This window comes from Cynocephalus volans, chromosome 1 (genome assembly GCF_027409185.1).
Source record: "Cynocephalus volans isolate mCynVol1 chromosome 1, mCynVol1.pri, whole genome shotgun sequence".
Taxonomy (NCBI): Eukaryota; Metazoa; Chordata; class Mammalia; order Dermoptera; family Cynocephalidae; genus Cynocephalus; species Cynocephalus volans.
In genome coordinates, this window is record NC_084460.1 from 112,403,233 (window position 1) to 112,423,839 (window position 20,607).

Consider the following 20,607-nt stretch of genomic DNA (forward strand, 5'->3'; position numbering starts at 1 on the left):
AATTAGAATATCCACTTCAGACACTTAATGGGTTCAGTATATTCTGTTTTCTGGCTTCACCAAAGGATCTAGCAAAGAAGCTCAGCAATTCCTATACTTGGAATGAAGAATCATTTAATTTTTAACCCCTGGTCAGGAGATCTTCTTTGACTAAGTCTCAGAAGGGCAGCAGCTGAATGTTTAACCATCCAGCGCAGCAGAACAAATTCCTCAATCAGTGGGCAGTAGAACCAGATCACCTCTGAGTCCATCCAACTGATCACCACCTTCTACTATTGTTTCAAATGGGTTCGAAGAATTGAATGAAAATAAACTTTTGAAAATCAACATGTCTAAATTTTGAGCCTTTGTTTCTTCATCCACAAAATAGAGATAATGATATGGACCTGAAGAGTTCTTGAGAGGACTAAATGAGATAACATTGATAAAATTCTGAGCCACATGCCTAGCACGGAGTGGATTTTCAGCAGCCATTAGTGTCCCTCCTCCATTCACGAGTACTAACTATTGGTAAAAGTTGTGTGGTGTTTTTGTTTGTTTGTTTTTGGTAGCTTTGCCTTTATTTCTATGCTATTCATCTCTGTCATCATTGGGTTACCTATATGAAAAGGAAAGTCTATAATTCAAGCTTTTCACTAATTCACTTTTACCGACCTAGCTTTCATTCCCTACTCCCCATCCAGAGTAAATTTGACTTACGCAAATGAAAAGTCTGCCTTGATTAGGACAATGTCAACATAGATTCTGGAGGTCCAGTCAGAAGTAAATGCTCACCTAATCTGTTCCTACAAAGCATCTCACTTATAAGAATGAAGGTATAAATGTGGTTTTTTTGAAATTCATTTGTGGCTGTTTTTGAGTTCTCAAATAATAGAACCAGTCATTTAAAAAATATTGCATATTATAATTGTTTGGTTTTATTTATACAGAAATGTGCCTTTTGTATTTGATTGTTTTTGTTCAGTGATTGTGAAGACTTGTAGATATAAACTATCCAAATATAATCTGCATTGAAACTTAGTACCATAATTCTGTGTGCTTGATTTAACATCAACTAAAATGATTAGTAAAACCAGTAGTTTTCAGATAAATATGAACAGCTGTGCCCCAAAGACCCAATCTTGAACCCAGCTCTGAACCTAATAGGAAGCTCAAAAGTTGGTAAAACTTATCTGGAAACTTGTTTTCTATTTCTCTTTGTTTTGTGGTATCATTTAAATTAAGGACAACGATGAGGGATATATGGTGTTCACATGGAATTTCATGCAATCATGTTTGCTTGTTGGCTTTCAGACTTTGTTCCTTTGCACTTTGGAACCCACTATCTTCTTTAAATGGTAGTTTTTGGTGTTCTTTTTGGGCTTCCTCTCTGCCAAAATCTTCTAGCCCTTCTTCCTCATCAAAAGCTACTTTCAAGAAAAATTCTGATTTCAGTCACTTCTACCATAGTGAGAATTTGCCAGTTTCTTTTGTTTGCTTGCTGAACCTTACAGCTGGTTCAGACATGCGTTATGCCATGGAAAAAGCTGTCAGTTATAAAGAAGATGGCTCAGGCACCTAGACTAAAAGAATAAGGTTTGCAGTCACTGTGACTGTTCAAGCAGAAGATGGGAGGCCCTATTGGCACAGGAGGAGCACAATGGAGGCTTTCGATGAACTTTCACATTTAAGTCACTTCATTTGTTGGTTTGATTGGAGATTGTAGTACATCAATGTAGGAAAAGGCAAAAGCAATAACAGTAAAAGCAAACAAACCTCCAACCTCCCAAAACAGCAACAGCAAAACTCCTCCCCCCAAACAACAAAAAAACCACACACACAAAAAAGCACAAAACTAAACAAACACCTTTTCACCTGAAAGGTGAAAGCCTGGGTCTACTCCTACCCCCTTGCCTCTTTTTTATAATGGAATGACACCCATATATTCAATTCTTATGAATTATAGTAACTGTGATATAGACCAACTCCCCTAACCCCACCAACCACACAGGACCCTCTACAAGCAAGACGCTTTCGTGTGTGACAGAAATGACCGGGCTTTATGGACATTCATCTTCACCTTTTTCCATGGAGATCAGACGCCCTCAACTGCTAATCTAGCAATCTGAAGCAAGTCTGCTTTCAGACAGGGATTCCAGTTTCACAATGACGAGAGTAAAAGCCCCCTAATGTATACAGCACATTGCAAAGAATTTTCACATCCATCAACTTGCTTTAGCTTGCTGATTTTATGATTCCTATTTTACAAATCAGAAATGGAGGCTGGGGAACAAGAAGTAGCCAGATAAAGAAGTGATAGAGCAAGGAATATGGACTGAACCCCTGAATTAGCCTTGAGACTGATGGGTTCTGATTCTTTCCAAAAGGGTCTAAGATGCAGGTGTGGGATGACTGATGAGCTCAACTCAATCTTTAGTCATGGTTGGTCAGACTCCTAGAAATAGTTTGATGTAGGAGAACAAGGTGGGGAATTGTTAAGAGACTGAAGTACTAAAGGGCCTTGTGCATAATATTAAACAACTGAAATTCTATCCCATAGGTGATGGGAGGCATCAAAGGGTTGAGAAAGTGAGACTGTATTTACAATTAATGAAAATCACTATAGGTTTACAATCCCTTATCCAAAATCCTTGGGACCAGAATTGAGAATTTTTCAAATTTTAAAAAAGGCAAAACAATGCATATACTGTTTGTTTTCTGCTTCAAGTGGACTTGTAGGACCACCCTCCCCCACCACCAAATAATCAAATACATTAACGTTTTTTGAAGGAAACAGAAATCATGTGCTATTCAAAATAGGGTAATTAAAACTGTAAATGGCCTCATGTTAGTTCATATTTGGTTCTACCATAAAATGAGTTTGTACCACATTTGCCATTTTCAGAGGTTTGTTGAATCGGAATGGTAGATAGGGGGTTGTTATTTGTACATGTTTGAAATGTGAAGAATAAATGAATGGCTGGGAGGTTGGATGGCAGGTTAGATACTTGTCAATATCAGTGAGGGTCTGATCCAGTGGTCTGCTGGAGCTGATTTGTGCTAGCTGATAAGAGGCAATTGGTAAAATTTCAGGAATTTTGAGAACCAGCTGTTAATTATTAACATTAACATTAAATTCTATAAATTTTTCATCAAATTTAAAACAAAACTGATGTATTCAAAACTCTCCACTTCCTATTTTGTTTTGTTTTGTTGTAATGCATGCTCTTAGGGTCATTTACACCAGTTATGCTTGTATAATGAAAATAGTATATGATGGTGTGCTACTGCTCATTCCTTTCCAATTCCACATTCAGTGATATCATGTTGGTAGCTTGAAATTAGCTATGGTGGCAACATTTACACCATGGAAATTGGCTAACACTATGGATCAAAACTTGATTTCTTGATTTATTGTTTCACTGATTGCATGAACTTAAGAAAATCATGGAAAATACGTTAACAATGCAGATTAAACTTAAAAGTGTGTCATGACCGCTTTTACATGGTAGCAACACAGAAAAAAAATGAGGACATATTATTCTAGCATTCAAAAACTATTACCCAATTCAGTAAAAAGTCACTGTTTTCACTGATAATGGATAAAACCTAGACAGGCGACTACGGAAAGGTTACTGCAGCCAGGCAAAGGCTGCAAGTTTGCAGAGAGACTGTGTTCTGGACTCATGGCTGCACTGGCTGTTCTCACATCCACTTTGATGACCCTCAGCCGAGCTGGAAATTATAAAAAGTCTCTTTTTTCTACAATATCCCTTTGGTGTCCTCTACTGCAGAAGATTAATATGGTGCTTATTTTAAAGGAGAAATACTAAAGGGTATTCCATTGTTTATCATAGAGCATATATCAAAGGGTGCAATTGGAGCTGAGAAGCAAAAATTAATAACTGACATAGCTGGGCTTTGTGAATTTTTGTGTTTAATTGTCTGTGTGGAAAATCCACGGTACCTTTTGGGTTTGGCCTGGGAAACTGATGGGTTGGCTGGGCCACCATTCCAAATTTAGAAAGAAATGATAATTCTACTTTATTGAGAAACTGCTATATGACAAACATTATAAAAAGAACTTTGTGCACATAATCTCACTTAATCCTCCCAACAATCTTGCCATTTACCTTTTACAGAACTTGTTGAGTACATTTTTGGAAAATGTCTGAATTGTTCATATAGCATCCACATGGAGTTGTTGAGCAGGTAGTTTTAAATATGGGTCCAGATACTATCATCAAAAGTAGTTTTTTAAAAAGGACAATAATTCTGACAGGCTTGTTTCTTAAAGTAGTGCCTTCTATAGAAGCTAGGAGCATTAAAAAAAAAGAAACAAACATTAATTAAGTCAGTAAAACTATTTTCCTAGGGATACCACCCAAATTAACTCAGGTGAGCTACTTTGTGATCTTCTAATTTGATATGGATATACTATTCAGTAAATTAGGAAATTGAGTTTGGAGGCACTTGGGAAGAGGACACAGAGAGAATGGACAGAGAGGCCAAGAAGGGAACTGGAGAGGTGCAGCCATAACCCCAGCTAGATCTCAGTTTAGCTGAAACCATTAGGTATAGCTTGAGGAGTTTCCGTTTAGGATCCCCGCCCCAGCCCAGCCCATCCAGGAGCTTTATACACCGCTAAGCTATACAGACAGGATGGCGTTTATGTCAACCCCATCTCTCCTCTCATTCTCTTTCTCGGCCCTTTTGAAAAAGGAGTTTTAAATGAAGCTGTGTGTGTGTGCTTTCAGAAGTGATCCATTAAGCCAGCACCAAGGAGAACATCTTGACATTCTGTGGAGACTCAGCAAGTCTGATGGGATGGCTGTGAAGTGGCCCTTCAGCAGAATGTTCTCGAGATGTCTCTGTCCGGTAGCTGAGGCGGCAGAAGGAGATGGGATCTTCCCTCCGCTCACATTAGTGTGAAGTGGTGGTGGTGGTGGTTGGGGGCTGCTGCTGCTCTCCTTCGTCTTATTCCTAAACGGAAAGACGTGCCCGAGGTGGCTGGGGTCAAGGAATTCTTGCTTTTTGTCTTTGAAAAATACTTAAAATATGTTTCATTATCTACTTTCCCCCCAACCCTCCTGGATTTTGTCCCAGGACTTTGGCACAATAAATATATGAAATCCAGTTAACTATCTATGTTGAACACAGAGACAGAATGAGGGTTGAGTTAGAGAGGCAGGCTGGTGTCAAAGAAAGAGTCCTGAATTTGGAATCAGAGGAGTTGGGTTTGAATGCTGGATCTGCTGCTTACTATCAGTGTCGCTGGGAGAACTTGGGTAGAGTTTGCCTTTTTTTTTTTTTAAATTACTGAATTTGTTCAAAATGTCCATTACAATTAACAATGATTGAACTCTTAAAAGAAGTACACCATTACCAACTTTTGATATACATCAGTCTGGCTTTTTCCCATGCATTTTTGCCAAAGATTATTATATATTGATTATAACATTGGTTGAGCATTTCAAATGTACAAAGTGTTGTGATAAGTGCTGTCCATGTATTTGCTGTTATATGGGTATAATGCATATAATTTTTATGATCTTTTCTAAATGGTACTTCTCTCTATTTTTTCCTTGTATTTTTCTTGGTTACCATGTAGTTTTTGTAAAGTTACTCAAGCATTCACTTATTATTGAACAATTTCTTTCTGAACTGTCATTGACTACACAAATTTAAGGGTTTATTATAATTATTCTTTTAAAATTGGAGCACTGAGTAAGGGATATCTATCAGCGGGGTAGAGTAAGACTTTACGATTGGAAACAAATATGTAAATATATAAATTTATATATTGTTGGATATAAGTATATACATATATAAAGCATTCCCATTTATTTTTTGATAAAATAAGTAACATTTCTATAGCACTTTATAGTTTAAAAGTGCTCTTCTTTATTTAGTTTAATCTTCACAGCAATGGTCTGAGGTAGGAAACATTGCCTCCAGTTGACAGATGAGGGAATCGAGGCTCAGAAGAGTAACGTGGCTCTAAAGTAGCAGAGATAAAGCTCTAACCTATCACATTGCCCTGCCTTTTGCTAAAATAGTCCTTTCACTATTGTGCAAAGACTCTGTGTGTGCGTGGTGGTCACAGGGAAGCCCCTGATGAACAAGGGCTGCCTCTTCCATATTTGCCATCCCTTGCAGATTCTGCTGTGCTTCCTCTGGCAGAAACATGTTTGAAAAACCGAGAATTCTGTTTCTTGGACTTGATGGGATAAGTGAAAGTGTGCAGGGCATCTCTGCTTAATTTAGAAAGGTTTTCCAAAAGAAAGAGCTCTCCCAGACCTTTAAATAAAAAGAAAGCCAGCCTGGGAGATAAAGAAACATTGAGGAACAGGTGACCAGGAACTATTTCCTAGGCACAGCCTTGCCTCTTTGTAGCACACTGATCCCAGAAGCAGCACTGCATGTGATGGCTTTCACACCTGTGATCCTCAAACAGACCCATGAGAGAAGGCAGGGAGGAACTATTGGCTTTATTTCATGGATGAAGAAACCGAGCGATTGAATGACCTGTCCACGAGCAACCACTTATTAAGGGTCACGGGAGAGTTTGACTTCATGACACCTCTCTCCCAGCCTACTTGTCTTCTCTTTACACTGCTCTTGCTTCTTTTTGTGATTTTTCATTTCCTGACACAGCGATCACTGCAGTTTTAATTGGTTAAATGATCTTTGACGCTATGTCTGATTTCTTTGTTGATTGTCTTTTGTTTGTAGGAAGGAGGGTCTAAGGTTCATTGGGCAGGTTCAGAGACCTTTTCCTCTTTTCCTCTCCAGACCCTTTTCTGGGTGGTGCTGTTCATTTGACTTTTTTTAGTCTTTGCCCAGAAAGAACTAAAAAAGTCAGATACCTGTAGGGGATGGTAGGTGAAACTGATGGACTAAAACCCATCACACTTTTATCTTGTCACAGTCTCATTATGCTATAAGGATTGTTGAACTAATTACATAATGAGAAATACTACTAATAATAATTAAAAAGTAAAAAGGCCAAAGAACTAGAAATCAGGGATTTCTAATCTTTTTTAGTTGTGATGAATTGAATGATCAAAGTACTGTGCGAATTAAGTTAACATTCTGAACTGCATTTTCTACTTAATCCCATTCATTTTTGCACACTTCTATCTATTCTAGATAGACCCCTACCACTAAAAGTGTGGTCTTGGGACCAGCAGCACTAGCAATGCCAACCCTCAGGTCTCACCCCAGAACATGCATTTTCACAGCATCCCCAGTTGATTCCTATGAACATTAAATTCGAGAGGTGCTGGCCCAGATTATTCCTATACTTGTGATCCAAGAACTTCATGGGTCCTCCCTGCCTCCATATACTTCTGCTGTCTCCTCAAGACCCTGCACATCATGACTGAACTTCCCTCTCGAGACTTATTTGTCATTATGCCCCTTTAAAATTCTGTCAGTCAAATTGAACTGTGTGCTGTTCCCCCAAATTCCTGATGCTATGCTTTGGCCTCATGACTGTACTCATACAGTTTTCTCTGTTTTGTATGCTTTTCCTTTATTTCTGCTGATCCAGACATTTCCTGTCCTTCGGGGATATTGACTCCATAGACCCTTTCCATATTAATTCAGCCAGACTAATCTTATTTCCCATTTTGTGCTCATATTATACTACATAATGTAGTTCATTGTGCACTTTGTGAGGAAAGCATTCCTTGAGGCAGGGCCTGATTGTTGTTCATTTTTGTGCAAGTCCATCTCTGCCCACCTCCTAGTGCTTAGTACTGTGTGTGGCTCAGAACTTATCATGGACTTGACTCAAATTTAATTTCAATAGAGTCATCTACTGTTTGAAGCCTTTCACTGACGCTAGGAGTGTCCATACCCCTGGCCCTCAGAGCAACTCAAAGCTCAATAACACTTGCCTCTGTCCTTGGGTGAAAGCACTCAGGCTGAAAAGTGCCTCAAATCTATCAAGATGTTAATGACCTGTGGCAGGTCTCTGGCAGCAAGAAAAGTACCTCTGTTGCCAGAATCCATTTATACTGGATGGGTGTTTGCAACAACCACTTAATTAAACACATTGCTTTTCTCTGTAAATTCTCCACGGTAGCAACCTCATCCAGATAGCTAATGGTCCCTGAGTGACCTGAATTATAGGACAGTGAGGGCATTTAGTTACTGCAGTCACAAATGTACTTGGAAGTGTTTGTTTTCCCATGACTGCTGCCAATTAGGGAGGACTCAGAAAGAGCCAAGAGGTTAAAGAAGTCTGATGCAGCTAAATGCTTCTGCATCCACTGGTTTGTTCAGTAGACAGAACTGCACAGTCTAAGAGTTGCTATGGTTTCTGAAATGTTGTGCTATGTGAATAAATAAAAATGTAGAATTCTGAGTAAAAAAAATGATCAGGGACATAAAGAGTTATTGTATAATGATAAAAGGGTCAATCCACCAAGACAATATAGCAATTCTAAATGTGTATGCAACAAACAACAGAGCTGCAAAATATGTGAAATAGAAACTAATAGAATTAAAGGAGAAATAGACATATCCACAATTATAGTTGGAGACTTCAACATCATTCTCTCAATAATTTACATAACAACTAAACAGAAAATCAGGAATAATTAAGAATTCAACAACACCATCAATCAATAGGACCTAATTAATATTTATAGACTACTCCACCCAATAACAGCAGAACACACATTCTTTTCAAGCACCCACATTGTATATACCAGGATTTATCATATTCTGAGCCACAAAACAAATCTCAACAAATTTACAAAAACTATAATCACACAGAATATGTTCTCTGACTAAAATAAAATCAAACTAGAAATCAATATCGAAAGGATAGTAAAATCTCTAAAGATTTAAAAACCAAACAACATATTTCTAAGTAATCCAGGGATCAAAGAGAGAATTTCAAAGGAAATGAAAACTACATTGAACTGAATGAAAAGAAAAATATAGTATATCAAACTGTGTGGAATATAGTTAAAACAGTGCTGAAATGCAAGTTTATAGCAGTAAAGAAAAGGTGCTTATATCAATTGATAAAAAGTCTCAATTCAATAATCTAAGCTCTTGCTTTAAGAAACTAGAAAAAGAAGAACAAAATCCCAAAGTGAGCAGAAGGAAGGAAATAGATAAACGTAGAAACCAGTGAGCCCTCCTCCCCCCAAATAATAGAGAAAATCAGTGGGAAAAAAAGCTGGTTCTCTGAAAGGATCAATACAATCAACAAACCTCTAGCAAGGCTGACAAAGAAAAAAAGAGAGGAGACAATAGTTATCAATATCAGGAACAAAACAGGGGACATCACTACAGACCCTGCAAACATCGAAGAGATAAAGAGGGATTGTAGCTAACAACTCTGCACACATGAATTTTATAACTTACATAAAATGGACCAACTTATCAAAACACATGAACTACTACAACTCACTCAACATGAAATAGAAAATTTGAATAGCCCTATAACAATAGGAAATTGAATTTTTTTTTTTTTTTTTTTGATCGGTAAGGGGATTGTGACCCTGGGCATGGTGTGGTCTGCACCATGCTCAGCCAGTGAGCGCAACGGCCATCCCTATATAGGATCCGAACCCGCCGCCTCGGCACTACCAGCGCCGCACTCTCTTGACTGAGCCATGGGGCTGGCCCGGAAATTGAATTTTTAACTAAAAACTCTCCCCAAATAAATTCGCAAGCCCTGACAGTTTTACTGGAGAATTCTATTAAATGTTTACAGAAGAATAAACACCAATTTATGTAATTTCTTCTAGAAAACAGAGGAGAAGGAAAAACTTCCCAGTTCATTCTATAAAGCCAGTATAACCTGAGACCAAAACCAGAAAAAGACTGTACAAAAATAAAACTACACATCAATATTCCTCAGGAATATAGATGCAAAAATTCTTAAAATAATAGCAAGTAGAATTCAGCAATATATAAAAAGAATTATACACCATGACCAGATGGGTTTATTCCAGGAATGCAAGGCAGGTCCAATATTGAAAAATCAATCAATATAATTTATCATATTAATAGGCTAAAGAATTAAAATCATATAATCATATCAATGATATTTCTACTTATTAGCAATAAAAAAGTGAAAACTGAAATTTAATATACAATAACATTTATAGTCATTCAAAAATAAAGAAGAAATACATAGGTGTAAATCTAACAAACACATACATGGCTTGTCTGCCAAAATCTACAAAATGCTGATAAAAGAAAGCACAGGAGATCTAAATAAATGGAGAGACATCCCGTGTCCAAGGATTGAAAGGTCTTTCAATATAATAAAAATGTCAATTCTCTTCAAATATGTAATATGGATTTAGCACAATTCCTGTAACAAACTCAGCAAGATTTTTTGTAGGTAAAGAAAATTTTTATGTAAAGACAAATGAATTAGAATAGATAAAACAATTCTAAAAAATAATTAAGTGCTTCTCACCAGCAATTCCTATTTTCTAATGCGGAACTTCAGCCTCTGGCCATAGCTGATTGGACGAAGAGGGGCTAACCCATCAGCCGGCCTGTGACCCACAGGAGAGCTCACAGGAGTGATTTTGACTGACAGAATTTCCTACCTTGAAATTTGAACTGGGAGATACAGACATATACCTGTTAGCTATGAGAGCAGATCTGAAAATTCATGTATAGTCAGGACCAAGGAAACAATGAAAGGTCATTGGCAAGGTGGAATTAAAGAGGTATGTAAACTGACGGTAAGAAAAAGGAGCACACCAGTCAAGAGGAAACAGAAGAGAGGTGCAGAGAGACACAGAAATTGTGATAGAGACCACCCCTGAGCGAGTAGCTTTTGTTCCTTGTGGTTTTCCAGGTTCCATGAATCTCAGCTGTGCTGTGGTTCCTGTTCTTGAATTTCTGTGGGATTTCTCAGAGTAGTTTTATAACTCGTCTCCTCTTCTTGGGTTTGCCTGATTTGAGCTGTGTCTCCTGAACCCAATGAGTTGGAACTGACATAGTACAGTAAGCAGATATCTCTCCCATTTAAAGAAATAAAAGAGTGGAGGTGGCAAGATGTGTACATTTGTTCTATCTCATCCCTCTCTTCTTCCCTCTTTGCTACCTCTTCAAAATTAGGCCTTGTTCTCCTGCCAGCTTCCCTGGCTTCTGATCAAGTGAATCCCCTCTCTTGAATTCAGGGGAGGAGAGAGACCCTCAAGGAGTGGGCCTCTTGCTAGCTCCTGTGGAGGACTGGAGTTATTCAATAGCTATTCAGTAGTTTTGTGGGAAAGAGGGAAGGGTGGGGTGTGCTCAGATTCTTTTTTTGTGTGTAGCTTTAAAAATATCCTCTTGGTGATGGTAGTGCAGTAGGGAGAGCACAATTGCCCGGTTGCGTAGAAAAGATAAGTGGGAAAAGCAGCTTGATGGAACGTATATAGCCTGAGATGTGAGTCAGAAGAGCTGGATTCTGGCCTTGGCTCGGCCACTTCACCCCTAGATCCACTGTCACTTTATTGAGACATGGTCCCTCTATCTATAAAGAAGGGGATCATAACCATTTAATGTGATAAATATTCATAAGTTACAAAAGATTCCAATTGTTTCTGCATGTAATCTGGCTTCTGCTGAAACCTTCCTCCACTTTCCTTGCTCCCTATGCTTCAGTGACACTGGCCTTCTTCCTATTTTATGGACCTCAATAGATGCCATCTCAGGGCTTTGCAACAGCTCTTTGCTTTACCTGCAATATTATTCTCACAGATCTTCCACTATGAACCTTTTCTCCAAGTCTCCTTATTTATGTGTCTGTTTCCTTTTGTCTGTGTCCCCTCCCAGAATGTAAGTGCCAGAGGAATAGGGGCTTGTTTGGTTCCCCAATATACCACTAATACCTGGAGTATAATAGTTGCTCAATAAATATTTGTTGGATTGGTGGAGAGATTATTTCTGGCCTGGTTACCTGGTATTGCCTCTCTAAAGAAATACCTTCTTTATGCCACATAGTGAGAAGCTCAATTACAAGGTAATTATTTGTGTTTGAGGTATAATACTGAGTTGCTGCCCTTGTGACTTCTGATGTGGGCTTATATCTGAATCTGCCATTGGCTTCTCTGGCCAGGGTATCTAAATGAATGTAGCATGCCCCCTTCATTGGCACTCTCATGAGTTTCCTATTGGGTCTTTGTTCCAACTGCTCCAGGTCCTTGTCTTCTAAGGTATTCCACTGCAGCCACCTGCAAAGGGAAACTCACATACAATGCACTAAGTCAGGGTAATTCATGTATAACTTCTAATATAGTGAAAATACACGTAGCTGTGCCAGGCAAACAAACAGGCAAACAGGTAGAAACTTGTCTTATGTGTGGAATTAATGACTGCTATTTTAATTTTTTGGGAAATTGAGATAAAAATATTTTGTATATCTGAAAACTATTATAGGCTTGAGGAGTTCTCTTTACATGGATTTACTTCAATCACGCATTCATTAACTGATTTAATTCAGTAGATGTTGCAAATTGTTTAAAGGATTTGGAAGAGTGTTCATCATCATCATATTAATAGCATCAATAATTGAGTATTTTATGTGTGCTTCGTATTGCACTGAGTTCTCTCCATGTAGTATCTCATCTTCACAACAGACCTATGAGGAATATACTGTTATAAGCTTTATTTTGGAGACATGGAAACTGAATCTTAGAAAAAATAAGTAACTTTCCAAGATCTTACAGCTAATAAGTGGCAGAGCTGCATTTTCAACCCTGGCCTGTGTGATGAAACGCCTGCCACTGCTCAGGAACTAGAACTTGAAATGTAAGATGAAGATAAAGACTCATTTGTAGTTATGATGCAAACTCTTAAGAATCTTGACAAAACTGCTGGCCAAATGCAGTTTGTCATCAGAGGAGGAACATGAAGAAAGAAATTGACATCCACAAAGCAGTTTTTCTGCCCCAGGCTAGGTTGGGACTGGGACATGATATAGTGGTTGTCTTAGTATGTTTTGTATTGCTATAACACAATACCTGAGGCCGGATAATTTATAAACAATAAAAATATATTTGGCTCATGGTTTTCAAGCTGGGAAGTCTAAGAGCATGGAGAATGGCATCTTTATGCTTTAGTTACATATCTGTGAAATGGGTGTAATGACATTACTTTCCTCACAGAGTTGTAAACCAAAATGAAGTAATCCATGTAAAGCACTTAGAGCAAAAACTCCTACAAAGTAAGCATTAAATAGATGTTAGCCATTGATCAGGATTTCCATAGTACCATGTGCAAATTTCCATCTTATTGTTCATACACTATACCATAATACTTGATTTACTTATCTTTCTCCTTCATTAGATTACAAGCTTCTTAGGGACAGGGACCATTGTAGAGGACCTTAGAGTCTGAGTGCCTATATAATGTCTGGAACATAGTACAGGTACACAGCACTCTTTATTAATTAAATGCAGAGGTTTCATTACCTTCCTAATGGATGGTGCTTTGGTAAAGTGGAGAGTTCAAGAGCTTAAAGTTAAACATATCTTGGACGAAGCCTGACTGTGTTACTTTGAATAAATTACCCTCCTGTATTAGTCAGTTTGGGCTGCTGTAACAGAATACCATAAACTGGGTGGCTTGACTAACAGACATTTGCTTCTCAGTTCTGGAGCTGAAAGTTGAAGATAAAAGTGCTGGCCAGTTAGCTTATTTTGTTCTTGGTGAGGGCCGTCACCTGGCCTGCAGACAGCTGCCTTCTTGCTGTATCCTCACACGGCAGAAAGAAGCAGCTCTGGTGTCTCTTCCTCTTCTCAGAAGGATGCTGATCCCATTATGGGGGCTTCACCCTCATGATCTCATCTAAAGTTAATCACCCCTTAAACGCCCCACCTCCTAATACCATCACATTGAGGGTTAGGGCTTCAATGTATGGATTTGGGGGGGGACACATTCAGTCAATAACACGTCACTGAGCGTCAGTTTTCATCTATATTTATCAGGATTGCTTGGTGAAGATTAAAAGAGATAATACGTAAATAGCATCTGGCACGATACCTGACCTGAGAAGAACCCCAATACACAGAGGCTTCTGTTACTATAATCTAAGAAAAATGCATAGCAGAATTATTCCTATGCGTATATAGATCTCAGAAGTTTCAGATTATATACATATGTAAATATATATGTATGCACATATAATCTCAACTAAACTTATTGTTTATAATTTTTATTATATTTTTAGAACTCACAAACCCCTGTGTTTTCTGAAGAAAAGTTACCATTTTTTTTTTTTCTGCCATCAGCTGTAACAATATGATGAAACCTATGGTAGGACCTTCCTTATTCAGGAGAAAAGTAGCTTTTAGAGAGTTCATAAATGGATATTTCTTTCCTGTCTACTTTTATGGGGACACTCTATCTGCCTTATAGTAGGTGCACATTAAAGAAGTGCTAAAGAAATTAAGTACTCCCGAGTCCTAGTCCTTTCCTTGTTTACATTCCAGAGAGTCATTTGTACTTTGCAACCTGTTCTCTTCCAACACAGATCTTCACCGAACAGCAGTAAACTAAGTGTTGAAAAGAGAACATTCTTCAAGGACATTGACTAGATGCCTGGGGTTGCTTTTCCTTAGTACCGTGGAGTCCTGAGACCAGGCTTCTGCCCCTGTGGACTTGTGTTACCCTTGTCAAATCTCACAGCACCGTTGGGTGCCACGTCCTTCAGATCTTAGAGAATTGTATGTTCCTTAAGAGCACGTGGTCTTCTCAGTATTCCTGGTAACTAGCACAGAGCCTGGTCCATGACTGGCTGCATAGGGTAGTGGGGAAAGAAACAACTCGAAGAAGTCAAGTCAGGAGGCCTGGCAATGGGGAAGGCTGGTGGAAACTGGCTTTTTATTAGAATACCGTACTTATTTTGAGGGTCTCTATTTTAAACAATTTGGAGAGGCCCAGGGAAAGAGTAACCAAACTATTGAAAGAAATTCATGTGGATTATTTAGTTAAAGGTTTTATAAGACACCACTTAAATCAGGGGGAGGAAAATCACTTTGCTTTAATGCCATGCATTTTTCATCTGTTTGTGTTTGAAGAGCAAACCCAAATTGGATTCTCTTCAGGGCCTGGAACCCAGTGGGTGCTCAGGGAATATGTGCAGAATGAATGATTCAGTGTTTCCCTCCTGGGTTGCTGATTCCTGGCTAGCTAAGATACTGTCTTCCTCTTTAAGGGCTGGGCTATGCTAAGAGGTTTGAGGGGTGCACGGAGATTAATTTGTAAATAAGGGATAGCCACTCTATTCAATATCGGGGAAGATGCCTCTACTCACTGAGTAGGGGGGAGTGGGGGTGGGGGGAGAAAGAGAGAATACTATTAGAAGAAAATCTTTCTTGGAAGGAAATCATTTCCAAACCACAAATTGATTTGACACTGCTTTAAGAGAGCAGCTGAAAGTATTGTTGGGCGTGGGGATGGGGTCACTGGGGTGACATCCGGGATGATTTGAGTAAAGGGGTGGGGGTCCTGAAAATCGCGGTACTGCAGGTCATTCCCAGTTCGCTGTTGCCCTCTGCTGGGGAAACTGTTGCCGTCCCAAGCAACCGCAGGCTCACGGAGCTCCAGAGTGCTCTCCTACCTGAGGGGACCTAGGCTCCTTCCAGTCATGCAGGAAAGTTGGTGCTTAGGGACAGAGGCTAGGAGAGATGCAGCGAATTCTCTGCCAGAGGAGACAGACTCACAACGAAGGGGATGGGTCTTAACGGTTCTATTATTTCATTCCCTGCCCTGCCCATTTGCAGAGAACCTGCTCTCTCTGTGCTGGGTACATTGAGGAGGCCCAGATATGGATAAGACACTGACTCTGCACTACAGGGGATCTCATTTAATGTGGGGGAGGGGTGATTGTACAGAAATCACTGTAATACAGAGAAGATTGTGACAAGGGCCGCAGTCGAGGCACTGATAAAGGCTTACGTGTATTTAAACAAAGGAAAGATGACATCCCCTTGAGGGTGAGGGAGGTAAAGGGAAGGCTCCATGAAATAGCATTTAAGCTGGAATTTAAAGGATGGGTGAGTTTTTTCTTTTTAATTAAAAATAAAATCCTTTGATCAAAAAAGTAGAATATGTTTATTGTAAAAAAAAAAAAGGATTAAACTGGCAAATAAAAGCATGAAAAGAAATAAAAGTCACTTGAAATCCCACCACTCAAAAATAATCAGTGTTAGCATTTTGACATGTGTACTATTCTGTCGTTGTTGTTACAAAACTGGAAGCATATTGTAGGTAGCATTTCGAATCCTGCTCTTTCTATTACGGCATGAACATTTCCCCAATGTTACTGATTTTTTTTTTTAAGTGTGCTTTTATATGGGGGAGTATTTCAATGTGTAAACCTGAAGATCAGATTCCCCAAGCAGCATGAGCCAAGGCACAGAAGTTGCACAAAGCAAGCATTGTTCATCCTTCACTAATTCATTTTAGAAATATTTTTTGACACCTATAATCTTGGAGACACAATGTTAAGAAGTGACTGTATTAGAAGAATTTACAGTATAGAAGAAGAGACAAAAATTAATTATATTGTAGAAATAACTATAAAATTACATCTAGGATAAGTACCATAATTGTATCCGGGGTACATACCATGAAGGAGAAATGTGTGGGGCTATGAAAGTGTATATTAGAAAGAGAAGAAATAGTCACAGAGGTCTGGGAAGGCTTGCCGGAATAATGGGTGATGGAACTCAGCTGTGTAAGAGTTAATGCCGTGAAGAAGATCAGGTAGAACATTACCAGCAGAGGGAATGGCATGTGCAAAGGCCCTTAAGTTGGAGGGAACATGGTGAATACAAGAAATTGAATGAAGGTCAAGTAGAATAGAGTGGAGAGAGTTGGCCTGAGATGAGGTTAAAGAAGTAGGTAGGGTCTGACATGGCAGAACTGCTTAGAACAGGTTAAGAATTTTTATCATTTCTCATAAGGGCCAGGAGGAACTGTTGAAGTATTTTAAGCCAGGGTGGGAATGTGACTGCATTTCTTTTTTTCAAAAGAACCCTCTCACTGCTGTAGGGAAAGAGTTTGGAAGGGAGCAAGAGTAGATGCAGGTAAATGAGATCTAGGTGGCTAGTAGCCCAAGCCTAGTGAGCGGGTGATTGCAGAGTCCAGGCAGGAAATGAAGGAAGTCTGCATTAGGATGGTGAAGTTGAAGATGGAGAGAGGTAGGTGGTTTTGAGAGACCTTTGGACAATAGAATTTTGTGGCCTTGGCACGTAAGGAGAGGAAATGCCACGAGTCCTGGATGACTCGTAAGTCTCCAACTTGCATAATTCAATGTAGGGAGGGTTCTTCCCCAAGATAGGAAACACTGAAAGAGGAAAAGGTTGGGAAGAGACCGTCATGAGTGTTGTTTTGCAGAAGAAATTTGCTAGAGAGAACAATTCTGGGTGTAGTATGTATCATCACCTCATCTCCTTTCGGAGGAGGTGACTTACATGCCACACTCAGGTCCTCGTTGTGGAGGTGGGCTCCTTTTTTGGAGATGGGTGGTACTGTAGAGAAAGCAAACACAGTGCTTGGATTTGTTGTCTCAATACCTATTTCAGGTCCCTGTATATGGCATGCTAAATGTAAAATTTTAAGGGTCTGTGGATCTTAATTTCCTTGTCTTTAAAATTAGGGTAATAACATTTAGTCCAAAGTGTAATTGTGAGGATTAAATAAGAGCATTGATATTCAAGGACTTTGTAAACCTCCATGAGCTGTACAAACATAGTACACTATTGTTATTTATTTTCCTATATTTGTTATTGTTATTATCACCAAACTTTGATGGTATTAATATTAGGAATATGTAATTCAATGTTTTTTCCATGAGTTTTTAGAAGAAAAAAGGTGTGATTGAAGTTTAAATAAATAAATATACCACCCAAGAGCTAGAGATGGTGGCCCCATACTATTTATAAGCCTGTGTGTTTACTTGAATTCAGACATTCCCGACATGTAAATTATGCAGAGTCTGTGTCACAGCAGAGCACTCTGTGTTCCTAAAAAGATTTCTCCTTTTTCCCGAATCCTTTACCTTTTAAAATAAATCTCATTATGGAGTGCTGACATTTTCAGTAATACCATTCAACCAAAAGCTGCAGTTTTTCAGACTAAAACAAGTCTGGTTTATTAGGCAGCAGCTTATAACTTATTGCTAAGTAGATGCAATCTATTTTGAGAAGTGTATGTAGATATCTGGTAAGACTTTTCAGAGCTCCCGGTTTCTTTCTGACTAAGACTATCACAAATTCTCTCATTCTCTCAGCAAAGTGGGAGTTGAGTATCACTGTGTATTGGGATGGATGGAAACTGTAAAATCAAGATTTAGGCCAGATCTCTTGGACTCTGTGATGTTTCCTGCCACCAAACGAATAACTCAGCTGTCATACTCTAGCTGAGTGACTTTGGATGTAACCTTCCTCAAAGTGTTGTGGTGAGATGTAGAGCTAATTCTTATAAATCATATTGGCTGGCACACACTAGGGCCTCAGTCAATGATCCCATCCTTCTTTTTCTCCTTCTGCTTCTTTCTTTCTCCTTCATTTCCCTTTTCCTTCTGTTTCTCCTCCCATTGATTCAATTCCTGACTTCATCTTGCCTATGTAAAGCTACGCCGAAGAGTGGCATATATGTGAGTTACTCAAAGTCGCTTAGTGACTTAGGTCCCTGCCAGTAATAATAACAGCTAATTTACAGAGCCCTGGCTGAGAATCGTCTTCCTTAATCCTCTAAACTCATGAGGTGAGCGCTAGTACTGTTTACATTTCGCAGATAAGGAACCTGCACCATAGAAAGGTTGAAAGTCCACTCTTACAGAGTTAGTAAGTGATAGATTTGGAAGTTTGCACCTCCACCATCACGCTACCCAAAGGCCTCCAAAATGACTATAATTGACATTCATTTATTCACCCAACAGATGTTTAATTAGTGCAGTCTATTTGACAGGAAGTGGATAGACTGAGTAGTCTGACAGTCTGTGCCCTCATGGAACACACACACACGTGCGCACGTGCATGTGCACACATGCACACATTTCCCCATCATCTTCCCCTTCCCCTTCCCTTACTCATGGGAATAGACTGGGAGAGAGGAGGTGGCATTAGGTATTTCTCAGACCCTATTTCTTCTGAGGTGATCAAACCTTATTGTCTTCTGTGTTGGGAGAGATGTTTCAGCGGATGTACTTGGAAAGGCTATGTCATCAACTTTTCTTCTCTGTGATGATTCCTGCAGGATAGACCACTGGAATAATGAGAAGGAGAGGATTTTGCTTGTCACAGACAAGACTCTCTTGATCTGCAAATATGACTTCATCATGCTCAGCTGTGTGCAGCTCCAGCGGATTCCCCTGAGTGCCATCTATCGCATCTGCCTGGGCAAGTTTGTCTTCCCTGGGATGTCACTGGACAAGTGAGTATTGTGGCTCAGACTTGAGAAAATGGTACAGTGGGGGTGGCGCAGGCAGGGAAAACAGTCACAGAGACCAGTTCAGTATTGAAAGCTGGGGGAACCCAGGGGAGAATAGTGAAGGTAAGAGCCAGTCTAACTAGGGTGAGATGACATCTCCATGTGGTTTTGATTTTCATTTCCCTGATGATTAATGATGCTGAGCAAAAAAATATTTATTTTTAAGACTTCTTTCTTCCACCCCAGAGTCTTAGTTTTACAGCATTCTCTCCACAGGTGTTAGTCAGAAGTTTCTTGTATATTTTTGAAGAAATAGTCTATAAATGTAAAAGAATAAGAATGTCTCTGTGTGTATATATGTATGTTTATACATCCATTCATTACATATTATTTTACCCAAGGGGAGCACATTCATAAACTATCATGACTTATGCTATATTATCCAATGAAAATACCTTGGAAACTTATTATATATTCATCTTCAGATCAATCTCAGTCTTTTTAATAGTGCACAGTATTCCATTTTAAGCCTCATCTATTTATTCAGCCCCTTATTGATGGATATTTATTTTTACCTTTGCTACTACAAACGATGCTGCTATAAATAGCCTTGCCTATAAATAGGACTTTACACAAATGTGCAAATGTACCTGTAATGTAAATTTTGAGAAGTAGAATATTAGGTCAAAGTCATGTGGGTATTAACTGGTAGATATTGCCAAATTGCCTTTCAAACAGGTGGTATCAACTGATGCTTCCACAGAGTATGAAAGTTCCTTTTCCACACACCCTCACCAATATTAAGTATTATGAAACATTTTTACTTTGCCAGTGAGGTACATTAAAGTGTTTTATTTTTGTTTTAATTTGCACAACTAGAATTTGGAGGAAATTGAATCGAATATGTTTTTCTGAGGTTAGAAAGCCATTTTACTTATCTTTATGTGAACTGCCTATTTAGGATCATAGCCCACGTGTTTTTCATTGTGGTATTGGATTTTTTCTTATTGATTTGTAAGAGCTATTTATATATCATGGAGCTTGGTTCCTTTTCTGCCATATATGTTACAAATATTTTTTACCACTTTATCATATCTCTTTTAACTTTATAATGTTATGTTTATGGCCTTTAATTTTTAGGTGTCAAATTTATAGGCCTATCAAGGTATCTAACTTTATGTCTTTTTGCAAAAGTTTTTCTCTACATGGTAGTAATAA

At 38.8% G+C, this 20,607-nt stretch overlaps 1 protein-coding gene across 1 annotated transcript in view; it reads left to right on the forward strand.

Moving 5' to 3' along the window:
- The window catches only part of TPRG1 (tumor protein p63 regulated 1), a 103,576-nt gene that overhangs the window by 12,006 nt on the left and 70,963 nt on the right, over nt 1-20,607 (forward strand). The window contains exon 3 of the mRNA XM_063087602.1: nt 19,216-19,392. Within this exon, the coding sequence (XP_062943672.1) occupies nt 19,216-19,392 (177 nt within the window). The remainder of the gene's footprint in view (nt 1-19,215; nt 19,393-20,607) is intronic.